At 37.6% G+C, this 14,757-nt stretch overlaps 3 protein-coding genes across 3 annotated transcripts; 1 reads left to right on the forward strand and 2 right to left on the reverse strand.

Annotated features, from left to right (window-relative positions):
* Positions 1 to 2,122: 2,122 nt before the first annotated feature.
* LOC142223940 (uncharacterized) lies at positions 2,123 to 2,630 on the reverse strand. Its single transcript, XM_075293746.1, has 2 exons — positions 2,519 to 2,630; positions 2,123 to 2,445 (listed from the first exon to the last, which is right to left on the reverse strand). Exons 1-2 carry the CDS (start codon positions 2,528 to 2,530, stop codon positions 2,296 to 2,298), a joined length of 162 nt encoding a protein of 53 aa, XP_075149861.1. The 5' UTR covers positions 2,531 to 2,630; the 3' UTR covers positions 2,123 to 2,295.
* Positions 2,631 to 11,449: 8,819 nt separating this feature from the next.
* On the reverse strand, positions 11,450 to 12,059 carry LOC142223941 (uncharacterized). Its single transcript, XM_075293747.1, has 2 exons — positions 11,928 to 12,059; positions 11,450 to 11,814 (listed from the first exon to the last, which is right to left on the reverse strand). The coding sequence occupies exons 1-2, from the start codon at positions 11,937 to 11,939 to the stop codon at positions 11,632 to 11,634; spliced, it is 195 nt and encodes a 64-aa protein (XP_075149862.1). The 5' UTR covers positions 11,940 to 12,059; the 3' UTR covers positions 11,450 to 11,631.
* Positions 12,060 to 13,580: 1,521 nt separating this feature from the next.
* LOC142223942 (uncharacterized) lies at positions 13,581 to 14,123 on the forward strand. The gene is made up of 2 exons (XM_075293748.1): positions 13,581 to 13,657; positions 13,777 to 14,123. Exons 1-2 carry the CDS (start codon positions 13,646 to 13,648, stop codon positions 13,957 to 13,959), a joined length of 195 nt encoding a protein of 64 aa, XP_075149863.1. The 5' UTR covers positions 13,581 to 13,645; the 3' UTR covers positions 13,960 to 14,123.
* Positions 14,124 to 14,757: the final 634 nt, after the last annotated feature.

Here is a 14,757-nt window from a genome sequence, read left to right on the forward strand (position 1 = left end):
TTCAGATTCCTGTCCAAGGTTACTCCTAAGTACTTTATTTCATCAGACACTGATATCATCTTCATCTTGCTCAAAAAACTCGTTTCAATATATTGCGCAATTTTAGTCCTTCTAGAAAATAGGTATAATTCTGTCTTCTCCGGGTTTACATACAGTCCCGTGGATCTTGCCACCCTTAGGACTCTTTTTGTATGCCTGCAGAGTCTGTTACGAGCCGTTCCCTGCATAAGTATTATAGCATGGTCAGCGTAACAGATGGGTTTAAAGGGAGAAAATTTGGACAATATAAACTTGACGTATTTCTTTCAATTTTGCATTTAATAAAACTGAACACCCCTCATTTGTGTGTGTGTGTAGAATGTTGCTCCTATTTTGATTTTGGAATTCACTCTTCAGTTGTCAAAATGCCGTCCAAGCAAGAAGAGCAGCGTATCAAAATTTTGCTCGCGCATCGCGAAAATCCGAGCTACTCGCACGCAAAGCTGGCAAAATCGCTAAAAGTTGCCAAATCAACCGTTACAAAATTAAATGTAAAGTGTTTGGGGAACGTTTGTCGACAGCCAGGAATCTGGATCGGGGGGAAATCGAAAACCGGAAGCCGCTGAGACGACAAAGAGAGTTGCCGGTAGTTTCAAGCGAAACCCTAACCTCTCTCTCTGAGATGCCGCAAATAAGCTGGGTGTATCGTCTACAACCGTGCATCGAGCCAAACAACGAGCCGGACTATCGACTTACAAGAAGGTAGTGACTCCAAATCGCGATGATAAACAAAATACGACGGCCAAAGCGCGATCCCGGAGGCTGTACACGACGATGCTGACGAAGTTTGACTGCGTGGTAATGGACGACGAAACCTACGTCAAAGCCGCCTACAAGCAGCTTCCGGGACAGGAGTTTTATACGGCAAAAGGAAGGGGAAAGGTAGCAGATATTTTCAAGCACATGAAACTGTCAAAGTTCGCAAAGAAATATCTGGTTTGGCACGCCATCTGTACCTGTGGCTTGAAAAGCAGCATTTTCATAGCTTCCGGGACTGTCAACCAAGAAATGTACGTGAAAGAGTGTTTGAATAAACGCCTGCTGCCTTTCCTGAAGAAACACGGTTGTTCCGTACTGTTTTGGCCGGATTTGGCATCTTTCCATTACGGTAAAAAGGCCATGAAGTGGTACGCCGCCAACAACGTGCAGGTGGTTCCCAAGGACAAGAACCCTCCCAACACGCCACAGCTCCGCCCAATTGAGAAATATTGGGCTATTGTCAAGCGGAACCTAAAGAAGACCAAAAAAACTGCTAAGGACGAGCAGCAGTTCAAGGCAAACTGGCTTTCTGCGGCGAAGAAGGTGGACAAGGTGGCTGTACAAAATCTGATGGCAGGTGTCAAGCGTGAGGCCCGGCAATTCGGATTTGGAAAAGCGAAAGCCTAACTGAATATTTTTCCTAATTGAACTTGAAAAAGAAATTTAATTTGATTTTTTAAATAAACGATTTCACCGATTTACATTTTTGACCGTATCACCCTTTAAAGTATTTAATTTGGCCCCAAGGTCGATGAATACGAACGCGGAGCTATCATCTGCCGCTACGGCGGCCCACACGCCGCTTGAGTTCTTGGAGCCATTCGAAAGCGTAAATTTTCATCTGACCTCTTTGGCAAGTAAACCAAATCAGTTTGTTTGTTCACAAACACCCCGATTTTGAGTGACTTCTTATCGGAGAAAACCAAATTCGTGAAAGCGAAACAACTCATTGGCTCTCTCCAGTCTATCCTCACCTTCACCACTACTGTGGTAGAAGGTATAATAAGATTGTGCATTTGTATGTAACGCCAAGAAGGACCTGTCGGAAACCCTTCGTGCAGAATTAAATTGTGAGTCGATTTATCGATGACTGTCTGTCTGTTCAGCTCCCAACAAATTTCGAGGATTTGAGATTGTATCAATAATTTCTACAAAGTAGTGAAGGTATGGCCCCCTCGACTCTAGACTTTCCTTACTTGTTCAGTTTGGTTTTGGAACTGGTCCATGGCAGGAAGTAGTAGGATGCCACTATAACTTAACCCAACCCAATGTGCAACTCAACTTCAAAACAACAAAAAGAAAATCCATTTAACCAATAAAAATCTACTTTTCAAATGCATTTAATCCAACAAAACAAACGATATATAAATAGAAGAAAAAAACTTAAAACAGAAGATGATTTAACCAACAACCCATTCAAAAGTCCTTATAGTCCTTGCCACATCAGTACCAGAATTTAAATTTAGGCTTTTGAATTCTCTACGAAATCAATGCAAATCAACCATAGTACACGGCAGGATAGGCGTAACCATAAACAGCAGGATATCCACTGTAGAAGAACTGAGGCTCTGGAGCAGGATCAGGACTAGCTACCGGCGATGGGGCTGCCATGGCCATAGCCAACAAGGCGACAGCAACCAAAAAGAACTGCAAAAAAATAACCCAAAATTAATAGGCTAATTTACACTATCACGCTTGAGCTGCTGTGAGATATACTAACGATTTTGAACATTTTGCACGGGTAGATTTAGGCAACAATTGAAACACACCAGTTAAATGTTAGAGCAGGAATGCCTGCCCACTCGTTCGTTGGCAAAATATTTATAGGCCCACAAAAATGGCCATAGGCTTAATTGCATTAGCCACAAAAAAAATCTCAGTCATTGAAATCATCAATATGATGATGATGATGATACGGATGTTGATAATGGGGTTTTTGATGATGTCATCCATTGACCACATAGCCATTGGGCAGTCACTTTTCCCCCAATATGAAAGCAAGAAGGTATCGCATCTAATCCCCTAAATGTTCATCAGCTACATTAGCAACTTATCCACCATTTGATATCCCATTTTGTTTGTCGTTCTGTGGTGCTTATTTGACAATGCATAAAAAAATCTCATCATGTCGAAATTTGCAATCATTTGAATTCCAGTCATAACGCGAAATGTCTGTCAATCCTCCCTCCAGCATTGATGTGATCCATGGCAGCATTTGGTACCTAAAACTTTTCTATATAGTGTATGTGGGTTGAGGACTAGAGGATGGGGAAAATGCTTGTCATCTAATTATTAGCAATGGCATTGTTTGACCGATGAAACCCTGAGTAAGTAAGCTCACGGTATCATTGTGGTCGGCCAGGATTTTTAGGCTAACTAACAATGGAAGGAAAATCTGAGTTTTGTAGTATTTCGTTAACCACAAATTTGTGCAAATTAATTGGCAACAAAGAAAAGAGAATTATAAATACGTAGCACTGGTAAATATACAGTGAGCAGCAAAAGTTTAGGTACACTTGCTAATAATACATTTATACCCTACACCCCTAATGTGGTACAGAGTATAATAAGTTTGTACATTTTTATGTAACCCCAAAAAGGAACAGTCTGAGACCCATCGTTTAGTGTACCAATCGTCTTAGAATTAAATTCTAAATCGATTTAGGGGTGCCCGTCACACAGAGCTTCGACGTTTCTCTACTTACAAAAGCTTATTTTGATTAATTTGTCGAATAACAAGAAATTGAAGTGATAAAGTGAAGAATTTTTCTCTTCTCAATAAGTAATCCCCGATTTCCTCTATTATTTGGACCTCATTCCTATTTTTAAAGGGATTTGGGATAACTATTTACAAATAATATTGCAGTATAGAGTACATTAATTGAATGTGGATCTTCACAATATGACAAAAAGGTAGGAAAAAAAATACATCAACAGACAGACAGACGGACAGACAGACAGACAGACAGACAGACAGACAGACAGACAGACAGACAGACAGACAGACAGACAGACGGACGGACATCGCTAAATCGACTCAGAATTTAATTCTAAGACGATCGGTATACTAAACGATGGGTGTCAGACTTTTCCTTCTTGGCGTTACATACAAATGCACAAACTTATTATACCCTGTACCACAGTAGTGGTGAAGGGTATAAATAGAAGTATGGCATAGAGGTGTGCGCGTGACACACAATTGGCGTGAATCACGTGAGTCGTGAACAACATCTGAAACAAGTCTCGTGAATGTGCGTGAATGGGACTGAAACAAATATGTCGTGCGTGAACGTGCGTGAGAAATAAAATCGGTTCGTGAATCAAATTTCTACAAAATCACGTTCACGAAAAAAGTCAAGATTTAATTCTGACACGTATGTTAACAGAAATTAATTTAGCTGTCAAACTATATTCCATTCTTGAATTTTGTTACCTTTGCTCATTCCTGGTTGGAAAATGACGTGAGTCTCGTGAATTTGTCGTGAGTCACGTGAATTGTCGTGAATCGTGCATGAGTCTTTAAAAGTAGTTCGTGCGTGAGCGTGTGTAAGTACTAGTTTTCATTTCGGGAATGTGCGTAAATGTGAGTGGCTATCACACGAATCGTGCGCGAGCATGCGTGAATAAACATTTTGCTTCGTGAATGTGCGCGAGTGTGAGTGAAATTTCACTCACGCGCACACCTCTACTATGGTATACAAAAAAGTAGCATAAAAGTATCATTGCATGAAAAAGTGGCACAAAAAAATGCCACAAAAATGGAACAACGGCAACACTGTTGTACCCTTATAACGAAAACTTTCATTTTTATCAGAAGCTGGTTCAGAACTTAATACCGAAAGAATATTCCCTCTACAATATTCCCCATATTTCAAACAAACCGTGTATACGTCCAATTGAATAATCGTTAAAAATTCCATTTTAAGAAATTATTGACGTGTGGCGTAATTAAAGTCAGGCGGTTTGAAGTTCTACTAACATTTTGGCACACATTTATTTTTTTGTGTGTGTTCAGCATAGTTAATTTGAATTTCATTTTTACCCCTCTGTGCGAGGGAGCTAAGTCATTAAGTCATACCTGCTGGGGTATCCGATAGTCAAAATCAATCGAACAATTGGGATTTGTGGGACTTCATTAGCTATTCCGCTAACGTTGCGCACCATTCAAAACAAAGAACAAATGCTGCATTGCTACATTCCACTACAGTATTGGATAATTAATTCTTTAAAATCAATAAAAAGTGAGAGTGGATAATAAATTTATTATTATTAACGAACAGTTGGTGTCATTTCTAGAAATCCAGAGTAGTCCGTGTGTTGGATTATATTGAGTAGACGAAAAAGACATATATGCCTATATCATATTTATAAAGAATAATATGTCTAGCCAATTTACCACGACTATAGTTGGTAAAATTTCATCCTAAGAATAAGTAGAATGACTTGTATCACTATATGAAAAATTCACCTTAAGTCCTTTACCTTAAATGAGGAGTAGACATGTCTTTCGAGTAGACACTAAATTTCCAGGAAGCCTTAAGGAAATATCACTTACATGCTTGTTTGAAATAACCCTTTCATTGTCCTTCAATTTAATTGAAATTTTCAAGGAAGATGAATGGTAGTCCCATGACAAAATTTGGGATTTCATTGTTAATATTTCGAAACAGAGATGTAGGCTATCTACAAAATATCCCCAGTTTGAATATAGTTTAAAAAATAACTACATGAAATTTACAGGCAAAGTAGGTTAGGTTATAGTGGTAGCCCGATTTATTTCAGGCTCACTTTGACCATTCAGATTCCTTTTCCTCTGCATCACAAGAGTCAGAGAGAATAAAAGGACAAGAGAACGAAACTGTGAAGCGAAACTGCGTCAGTAGGTGGCAGTCATGAGGAAAATGTCTCTAATATCACGCACAGATAATGAAGCCGACCAATTTTTGTCGGCGGCGGCTGACACTAAAGATTTGCCTCCGGCGGCGGCGGCTTGACGGCTAAGTCGACACAAATTGGCCCATTCGGCGGCGCACAATTAGCCATAATACAATCAATTTGAAATTATTCGACTGGTAATGAGATTAGTTGTACAACCAATCTTACAATCAAATTTAAATATAGTTAACATTTTCTGAGCTAAATTTTTCTAAAACTGTTTTAGCAGTTTGAAATTGATTGATTGTGGGTGGAAGGTTCAACATTTTGGCAAAAATACAATTATTAATATATTTTTCTGATTTAAATCGATATTTTTTTATTAATTGGCGACTCGAGATGAGTCGACATATTCGGCGGCGGCGTTGACTGGCAAAAAATGGTCGGCGGCGACTGAAATCAGCGGCGCGACTCGTCGGCTTCATTCTCTGATCATGCAGTTTTTGTCGGCGCTTCTCTCAAATATCATACAGTTTGCGACGGCGTCATCCAGTTCAGTTCTCTGCCGGCTTTACGAAACTTAAGGAAAATAGGATTTATAACCTACTATGTAATAACAAATGTTCTTTTATATAATTTTTTCATTCTATTAAATTTTTTGGCAGACAATTTGAAATTATAACTGCCGATGCCTTTATAAAGAATTTATCAAAACAGCGATCGACCGCAACGTCGGTAATATCGAAGCTGTAGGCATTGTGCAACATCTATACGGTTGACATTTGTTGTTTTTGTAGAAGAGCGCTTTTCGTTCTCTTGTGTTTTTATTCTCTCTGCAAGAGTAACAGTCAGTGTTGCCAGTATTGGGGATTTCCCAAGTCGTGGATGGGGACGAAATTTTTGAGTGGGCGACTTGGGGATTTGGTGGGGAATTTCTTCAAATTTGAGGATTTTTATGAGGAATTTTCGAAATATATTCAGCATAATAAATTAGGTTTACAGTTATAGTTTGTATGAAATTCTTTACGTCTGCATCAGAGAATGAAGCCGCCGAGTCGCGCCGCCGATTTCAGTCGCCGCCGACCATTTTTTGCCATCCGACGCCGCCGCCGAATATGTCGACTCATCTCGACTCAAATTTAGCCGCCAAGTAATCAAAAATATCGATTTAAATCAGAAAAATGTTTATTAAATTGTCGTATTTTTTCCAAAATTTTGAACACAACCAATCATATTTAATCTGCTATAATAATTTAGCAAAAATTTAGCTCAGAAAATTTGAACGAAAAGTAAATTTGTTTGTAAGATAGGTTGTACAACTAATCTCATTACCATTCGATTAACTTCAAATTGATTTTATAATGGATAATTGTCCGCCGCCGAGTGAACAAATTTATATCGGCTCAGCCGTCAAGCCGCCGCCGCCGGAGGCAAAAATTTAGTGTCCGCCGCCGCCGACAAAAATGGGTCGGCTTCATTCTCTGGTCTGCATGCTTGAAAAGAGATTAAAGAAGTACAGAGAATCTTCAAAATATAAAAATATTTAGAAGGCTTGCATAAGATAAAAATTCGATGACTCTTTATACCGACAATTAATTGTAATGAGGGCTTGCATCGGACGATATTTTCAACACCCGTCTCCTGGTTTTGTGTTTTGAAATCTTCGTCTTATTGTAACTCGCAAACTGTTATAACAAAAATTGCATATTTTTCCCAAATTTTAAATTGTTACTGATTTTCTACGGCAGAGCCTAGTCTTCTACTTAAAACAAAAAAACTTGCTAAAACATTATTGGGGAAATTTTAAATTAAATTTGGGATTTTTGGGATGAAAGAGTCCCATTTTGGGGACAAGAGCCCGGAAAATTCTGGCAACACTGCATGCAGTAGTATTTATACTTCACGCCAATAGTTGTTTGAAACTCTCCCATCACGCAGAGACCCGTTACGGCAGATATCAGAAGTGATATCTGGCGTCTTGAGAACACTAGCATATTTAGTGTGTGCTTTAAGTTTAGATGGTGGCTTAGATGGTATTTGCTTGGTGTCGTTATAACCCTTTCAATTCGCTCATCGAACATTGGCCTTCTCACGCAGAAAAAGCTTACATGTAACCAGAAGCACACCAACAGATTCTAGTTCCCCCGGATTCTAGTTCACTTCGCAGTTCCCCGGTACGTTCCTGTGGCCAGGCACCCATAAGATGAATATTGTACTGCTCAGCCATCTCGTTGAGAGATATGCGGCAGTCGATGGCCGTTTACGAATTAAGGAACACATACACCAAACGTGTAGACGACAACTTTAATTTCCAAATGCAGACCCGAATCGAAGTAGAAATTATGGTATGTTTCAAGTTTAAAACATAAAATACTTCTCATATTTTTTAACGTTCTTTTTGCGAAAATCCAATATAAAGGGTGATACGGTAAAAATTTGGTCAATATAAACTTGACGTATTTCTTTCAATTCTGCATTTAACCTGAACACCCCTCATTTTGAAGGTGTGTGTGTGTAGAATGTTGCTCCTATTTTGTTTGGAATTCACTCTTCAGTTGTCAAAATGCCGTCCAAGCAAGAAGAGCAGCGTATTAAAATTTTGCTCGCGCTTCGCGAAAATCCGAGCTACTCGCACGCAAAGCTGGCAAAATCGCTAAAAGTTGCCAAATCAACCGTTACAAATGTAATTAAAGTGTTTGGGGAACATTTGTCGACAGCCAGGAAGTCTGGATCGGGGGGAAATCGAAAACCGGAAGCCGCTGAGACGACAAAGAGAGTTGCCGGTAGTTTCAAGCGAAACCCTAACCTCTCTCTCCGAGATGCCGCAAATAAGCTGGGTGTATCGTCTACAACCGTGCATCGAGCCAAAAAACGAGCCGGACTATCGACTTACAAGAAGGTAGTGACTCCAAATCGCGATGATAAACAAAATACGACGGCCAAAGCGCGATCCCGGAGGCTGTACACGACGATGCTGACGAAGTTTGACTGCGTGGTAATGGACGACGAAACCTACTTCAAAGCCGACTACAAGCAGCTTCCGGGACAGGAAGCTGCTTGTAGTCGGGGAAAGGTAGCAGATATTTTCAAGCACATAAAACTGTCTAAGTTCGCAAAGAAATATCTGGTTTGGCAAGCCGTCTGTACCTGTGGCTTGAAAAGCGGCATTTTCATAGCTTCCGGGACTGTCAACCAAGAAATTTACGTGAAAGAGTGTTTAAATAAACGTCTGCTTCCTTTCCTGAAGAAACACGGTTGTTCCGTACTGCTTTGGCCGGATTTGGCATCTTGTCATTACGGTAAAAAGGCCATGGAGTGGTACGCCGCCAACAACGTGCAGGTGGTTCCCAAGGACAAGAACCCTTCCAACACGCCAGAGCTCCGCCCAATTGAGAAATACTGGGCTATTGTCAAGCGGAACCTAAATAAGACCAAAAAAACTGCTAAGGACAAGCAACAGTTCAAGGCAAACTGGCTTTCTGCGGCGAAGAAGGTGGACAAGGTGGCTGTACAAAATCTGATGGCAGGTGTCAAGCGTGAAGCCCGGCAATTCGGATTTGGAAAAGCGAAAGCCTAACTGAATATTTTTCCTGAATTTTATACTAATTGAACTTGAAAAAGAAATTTAATTTGATTTTTTAAATAAACGATTTCACCGATTTACACGCGTTTTCCCTTGACCAAATTTTGACCGTATCACCCTTTAAACACGTTTTCATTAATTTTGAAGAATTTTTCACAATTATTAATGTCACAATTATTAATTTAGAGATATCCAGTATCTCTGGAATCTCTTAAGAACAAGGACAACTTCATTGAAAAGTTAATCGACTTTTCGACAAGGAAAAAAATTTTATGTCCATGTGTCTTCTATACTAATCAGTACTCATATTTTAAGGACACAAAATCCTTGACCTCACGAATATATTTTCTCAATGTACGAAGGTAAATATTGTTTTACTGGCAATTATTTATTAATCACTCCCAAGCAGTCGGTTTTATTATATATTTACTAGCGTAACCCGGCCCGCTTCGCTGCGCCTTCCGAAACGTATTTGTACGAACATTTTGTGTTAACTTAGTCAACCATATCCTTCGTGCTGAAAACAAATTCGATAAGATTTGAATTCTTTCAAACAAATCGGACTACTTGCATTTTCGTTTATAGGTACAAATGCAGCGGATATGCATATGTAAAACGGTTCGTTTTAAAAAATGTCGGGGAGAGGGTGTACCCTTTCCTCCAATTTTTTTAAATACTGTCCTGTATTCAAGTAGTTGGACAATCGTTTATATTTCTTGTGAATTTTAAGTGTGGTTGTCAAGGAAAGGTATCCTTCTCCTCAACATATCTGAATATTAAGCACTATATTATAATAACATAAAAAGTATTACTGTTTCTCATCCAATAAATCGGAAAAAGCAAAAGTAGTAACAAATTTTTACCACATTGACATTTGCTAAAATGTTGGAAAATGATGCACCCTCTACGTTGGCTGCCAATTTCATGTAAATTTAAGTTCTTTACTAAAAAGAAGTCTGACAGAAGCCTGTGCAAAAATCATACAATTATGTACCGAGTTCCCATTTACCGATAACCCTCAACTTTCAATTTAAGAAAAATAACGGACAAAAGGGAATCCTCTCCCCACCTTCGCTCCACTCCGACCTGATATCGGACTATCACGTACCCTATATTAATTTCACAACTACTCAATGGTCCCTATGAATTCTATCAAAGTAAATCGACAAAGTTTATTTTAATTTTCCCCTTCCCCAACCAGATATCGAAAAATCATATACTAATTTAAAAATCATGTATAAATTTAATCACCTCCTCCTACGTTCCCTGTAAATTTCAAGTAGATCGCAGATGTTTACATTTTGCTCTATTGTTTTAAAGGGACGTCACTTTCCCCGATACAATATCGTAGTGAATAGCACCCCTAACCTTCCCTGAAAATTCTTAAAACTTTCCTTCAAGTGTGGGGCAAGGAAGGTTGCATCTTCGTTTATAACTATCCCCCTCTTCCTTTGTAAATTTCAAGAAAACCTAAGAATTTTTGTTTCCAGTTTTAGAGGAAGACCTCCTCCCCGACCAAATATCGAAAAGTGATGTAGCGTGTCTTTTGTAAACGTCCCAGAAAATTTCAAGCAAATTATAAGCCTAAAGGGGCGTCCTCTCTTCCGTGCAAATATCACAAAATCAGGTACCAACTATTAATAATCGTAACCTCTCCCCAGTCCTCTGTAAATTTCAAATAACTCGGTAAAGTTAAATTGTTTCTTTGTATGTACTTAAGAGAAGCGGATGTCTCCCCAACCCCAACATTCAATGAAAATTTCAAGCAAATCGAATTTCGTTCCAAGTTTCAAAAAGTACGGCAAGGGGGAGGTCCCCCTCTCCGTCCACATATGAAATCATCAGGTACCCCATATTACTTCCATAACCGCACCGCATGTTCTCTGTAAATCTCAGATAATTTAGAGAATTTTAGTTTTTTTCACTGTACTTTAAAAAAAGTCGAACAATAAAAAGTCGAAATATAAAGTAGCGGATCTTTGTCTAGATGCCAACTCGGAACATACAAACAAACAATCAAACAAATAAACAAACATAAATTGAATTTTATATATATAGATATATTTTCTTTTAAGTTGGCATGCAAACACCTAGGAGATGATGACCGTGGAAGATATAAGGGCCAGGACCACTATTTCGGATAGAGAAAGTTGTATGATATCCCCTTGTATTGTTTGAAAACTTATTGCATGATTTGCTTAAAACAAATATTTATTAATTTTAGAACAATTAACTTTTAAAAATGTATGTGTGTAAATTCCAGTTGTTAGGTTCCATATGTACTCATTAACGGCATAGTCCTTAACCGCATCCGGTGGAACTTGATATGTGTTTCCACTACAAATCTAAGGCGATTCTTTCGAGATTAAATTTCTTTAGCCATAATAGGCATATGGGGAACCATAATAACCACTATAGGCATAAGGAGATCCATAATAAAATTGGGGAGCTGGACGAGGTTCAGGGGCAGCTCTGGCAAGAGGAGCTGGGGCTGGTCCAGGTAGAGGGGCTGGACTGGCAGTTGCCACAGCAAATAAGGCAGCAATTAAGACAAAAACCTGACAGTAATAAACAGTGAAAGAGATAATGTTTTTATGATTTTAATATTTTTTAAAAATTCTCAATAATCCTTAAGGATAATTAAACTTAAATCCTTGTTTCAATTACTTACGAATTTAAACATGATGATTGTTTTGAGAATTTAGTTGCTCTGAGTTGTGCAAGTGAATTACTTGTGATGCCTACATTAATCCCTGTATCCAGTATTTATACGGGAAGAGCCGTATTCTACGCCTTCGGCTGGGTTTCCTTAAACTTCAGCTTTATATGCATATTAGGCATCCTCCATTCATTATCTATAATGCATTCTTCAATAATGTATGCTGAATAGTTTTTTTTTTCGATTCTCTATTGTTTCGATGATTTCGAATTCTTTTCTTGGCTTTGCTTTAACTTGAGGTTTGAATATTAAATAAGGTTAATTAAAACAAATATACATATGCATTACTAAATTAGTGGTGTTTGGCACAAATGGGAGATTTTACAAAAAAATTGATTGTTAGTGTAAAATTTCGGCAAGGGAAAAGAACTTTTTGCGTGTATGCCTAAAAAAAATGACGAAAAAAGAGGCAAACTAACATCCATATATTATAAATTGTAATAGAGAAGATTTTCGCATGAGCATCAACTAATTTAAGCATACACACAAAAAAAAATTTTTCTGAATCAATCACGAAATTAATTGATCCAATTAATTTTTTAATTGAAATGTCTTCAATCACAGAAATGATAGTATCAATTAAAAAATTAATTGACAGTCAATTAAAAAATTAATTGATCCAATTAAAAAATTAATTGATACTATTAATTTGTGTGATTGATTTTTATTTCAATTAAAAATTTTGTTGATTCAATTAAATTTTTAATTGAATATTTTTTAAAACTCAATTAAGATTTTAATTGGAAAAATTTTTTTGAAATTTTTTTCTGTGTACGAAAATTGGAAGGAGACAAAAGTCGCTTTCATTTCAAAATGCTTTCACGCGGGTCCGAAAGACAATCCGCTTGTCTTCATTCCTTCTTAAAACTGTGGAGAGTCTGATAGATATTTACCTTAAAACCAGTATCGATTCAAGATTGCTCTCGAATCGACAACATGCTTACTTATAAGCTCACAATTGTGGCTTTTCTAGACATCGAAGGGGCATTCAACTTCAACAATTTCCAACGTAGAGACGAACTTCAGCCACACTATGGTAAGCAAACATTCAAAGGTATGTGAAAAACGACAATCCCCAAGCAGGAGTTCTATCGCCTCTTCTTTGGAAAATTGCTATAAACAACCTACTGGTTTCCTTACAAAATAAATTCCATTTACAATTAGAGAGAGAGAGAGAGCCCTCCGAGAATGGCCAAGGGGTAAATTCTGCAAAGACAGAACTAGTCATGTACTGCAAATAACGCAAAATTCCCACGGTTAAGTCCATTCCCTCAGGTGGTATTGATATTCCCTTTATAAAATCTTCCTATTGTGCCAAGCACCATTAATTTAGTAAAATATATCTATTTGTTTTAGTTAACCGCATTTAATATTCAAACCTCACTTTAACATAAAGCAAAGCAAAAGAGAATTCGAAATCATCAAATCAATATAGAATTGAACAACAAAAGAAGAAACTATTCAGCATACATTATTGAAGAATGCATTATAGGAAATCAATGGAGGGTGCCTAATATGCATATACAGCTGAAGTTTAATGAAACTCAGCCGAAATCATAGAATAGAGCGCTTCCACTATAAATACTGGATACAGGGATTAATACAGGCATCACAAGTAATTCACTTGCACAACTCAAAGCAACTAAATTCTTCAAACAATCATCATCAAAATGTTTAAATTCGTAAGTATTTGAAAGGAAAAGAATAAAGTGTAATTATCCTTAAGGATTATCAATTAAAGAAATTTTCGAAAACATGAAAATTATACAAAATTTTTACCTCTCTGTTTATAACTTTATAGTTATTTGTCTTAATTGCTGCCTTATTTGCTGTGGCAACTGCCAGTCCATCCCCTCTACCTGGACCAGCCCCAGCTCCTCTTCCCAGAGCTGCCCCTGAACCTCATCCAGCTCCACAATTTTATTATGGATCTCCTTATGCCTATAGTGGTTATTATGGTTCCCCATATGCCTATTATGGCTAAAGAAATTTAATCTCAAAAGAATGGAAATTTCGGCCGGATACGATGAAGGACTTTGCCGTTAATGAGGACATATGGAACCTAACAGCCTGGAATTTACATACATACATTTTTAAAAATAAAAAGTTAATTGTTCTATAATTAATAAATATTTTTTTCAACAAAAAGTTTATGGAATAAGTTTTTAAACAATACAAGGGGGAAGGTGCTACACTATGTTACAAATACCAGATGGTGTAAAAACCAAGAGTCTCGAAACTTTTATGTCATAAAAATGTTACCTATCCGAAATAGTGGAAATAGTGGATTCTATCCGAAATAGTGGAAATAGTGGATTCTATATTTTACAAGCTGAACCCGTCCCCTTTCGCTGCCCTTACCGATTTTTTAAAACTGAGAGACCATTTAAATTAATTAAAGCCCATATCCTTCGCAGAATATTTCAAAGGAATCGGGCTGCACTTATCTTTAAGAGAGATTTCGCTCACGGTAGAGTTTCTGTGTGTCGTATTTAAGGGTTGTTTGATAAAAATTATAATAAAATGTGAATTTGGAAGTAAAGTTGTTCCGACAATGCGTCACTCAGTTTTAATCGCAGCATCACCAGAGAATGAACATGCCGATTTTAACTGCCGCCGAATATTTCGACTCATCTCGACTCAAATGTAGCCAAAATATTAATTTATATCAAATAAATGTCTACATAATTGTTGTATTTTTTGCCGAAATTTTGAACCTTCCATCCATAATCAATGAGTATAAAATTGCTATAACAATTTTCCAAAATTTTAACCTAGAAAA

This window comes from Haematobia irritans, chromosome 2, assembly GCF_050003625.1.
Source record: "Haematobia irritans isolate KBUSLIRL chromosome 2, ASM5000362v1, whole genome shotgun sequence".
Taxonomy (NCBI): domain Eukaryota; kingdom Metazoa; phylum Arthropoda; class Insecta; order Diptera; family Muscidae; genus Haematobia; species Haematobia irritans.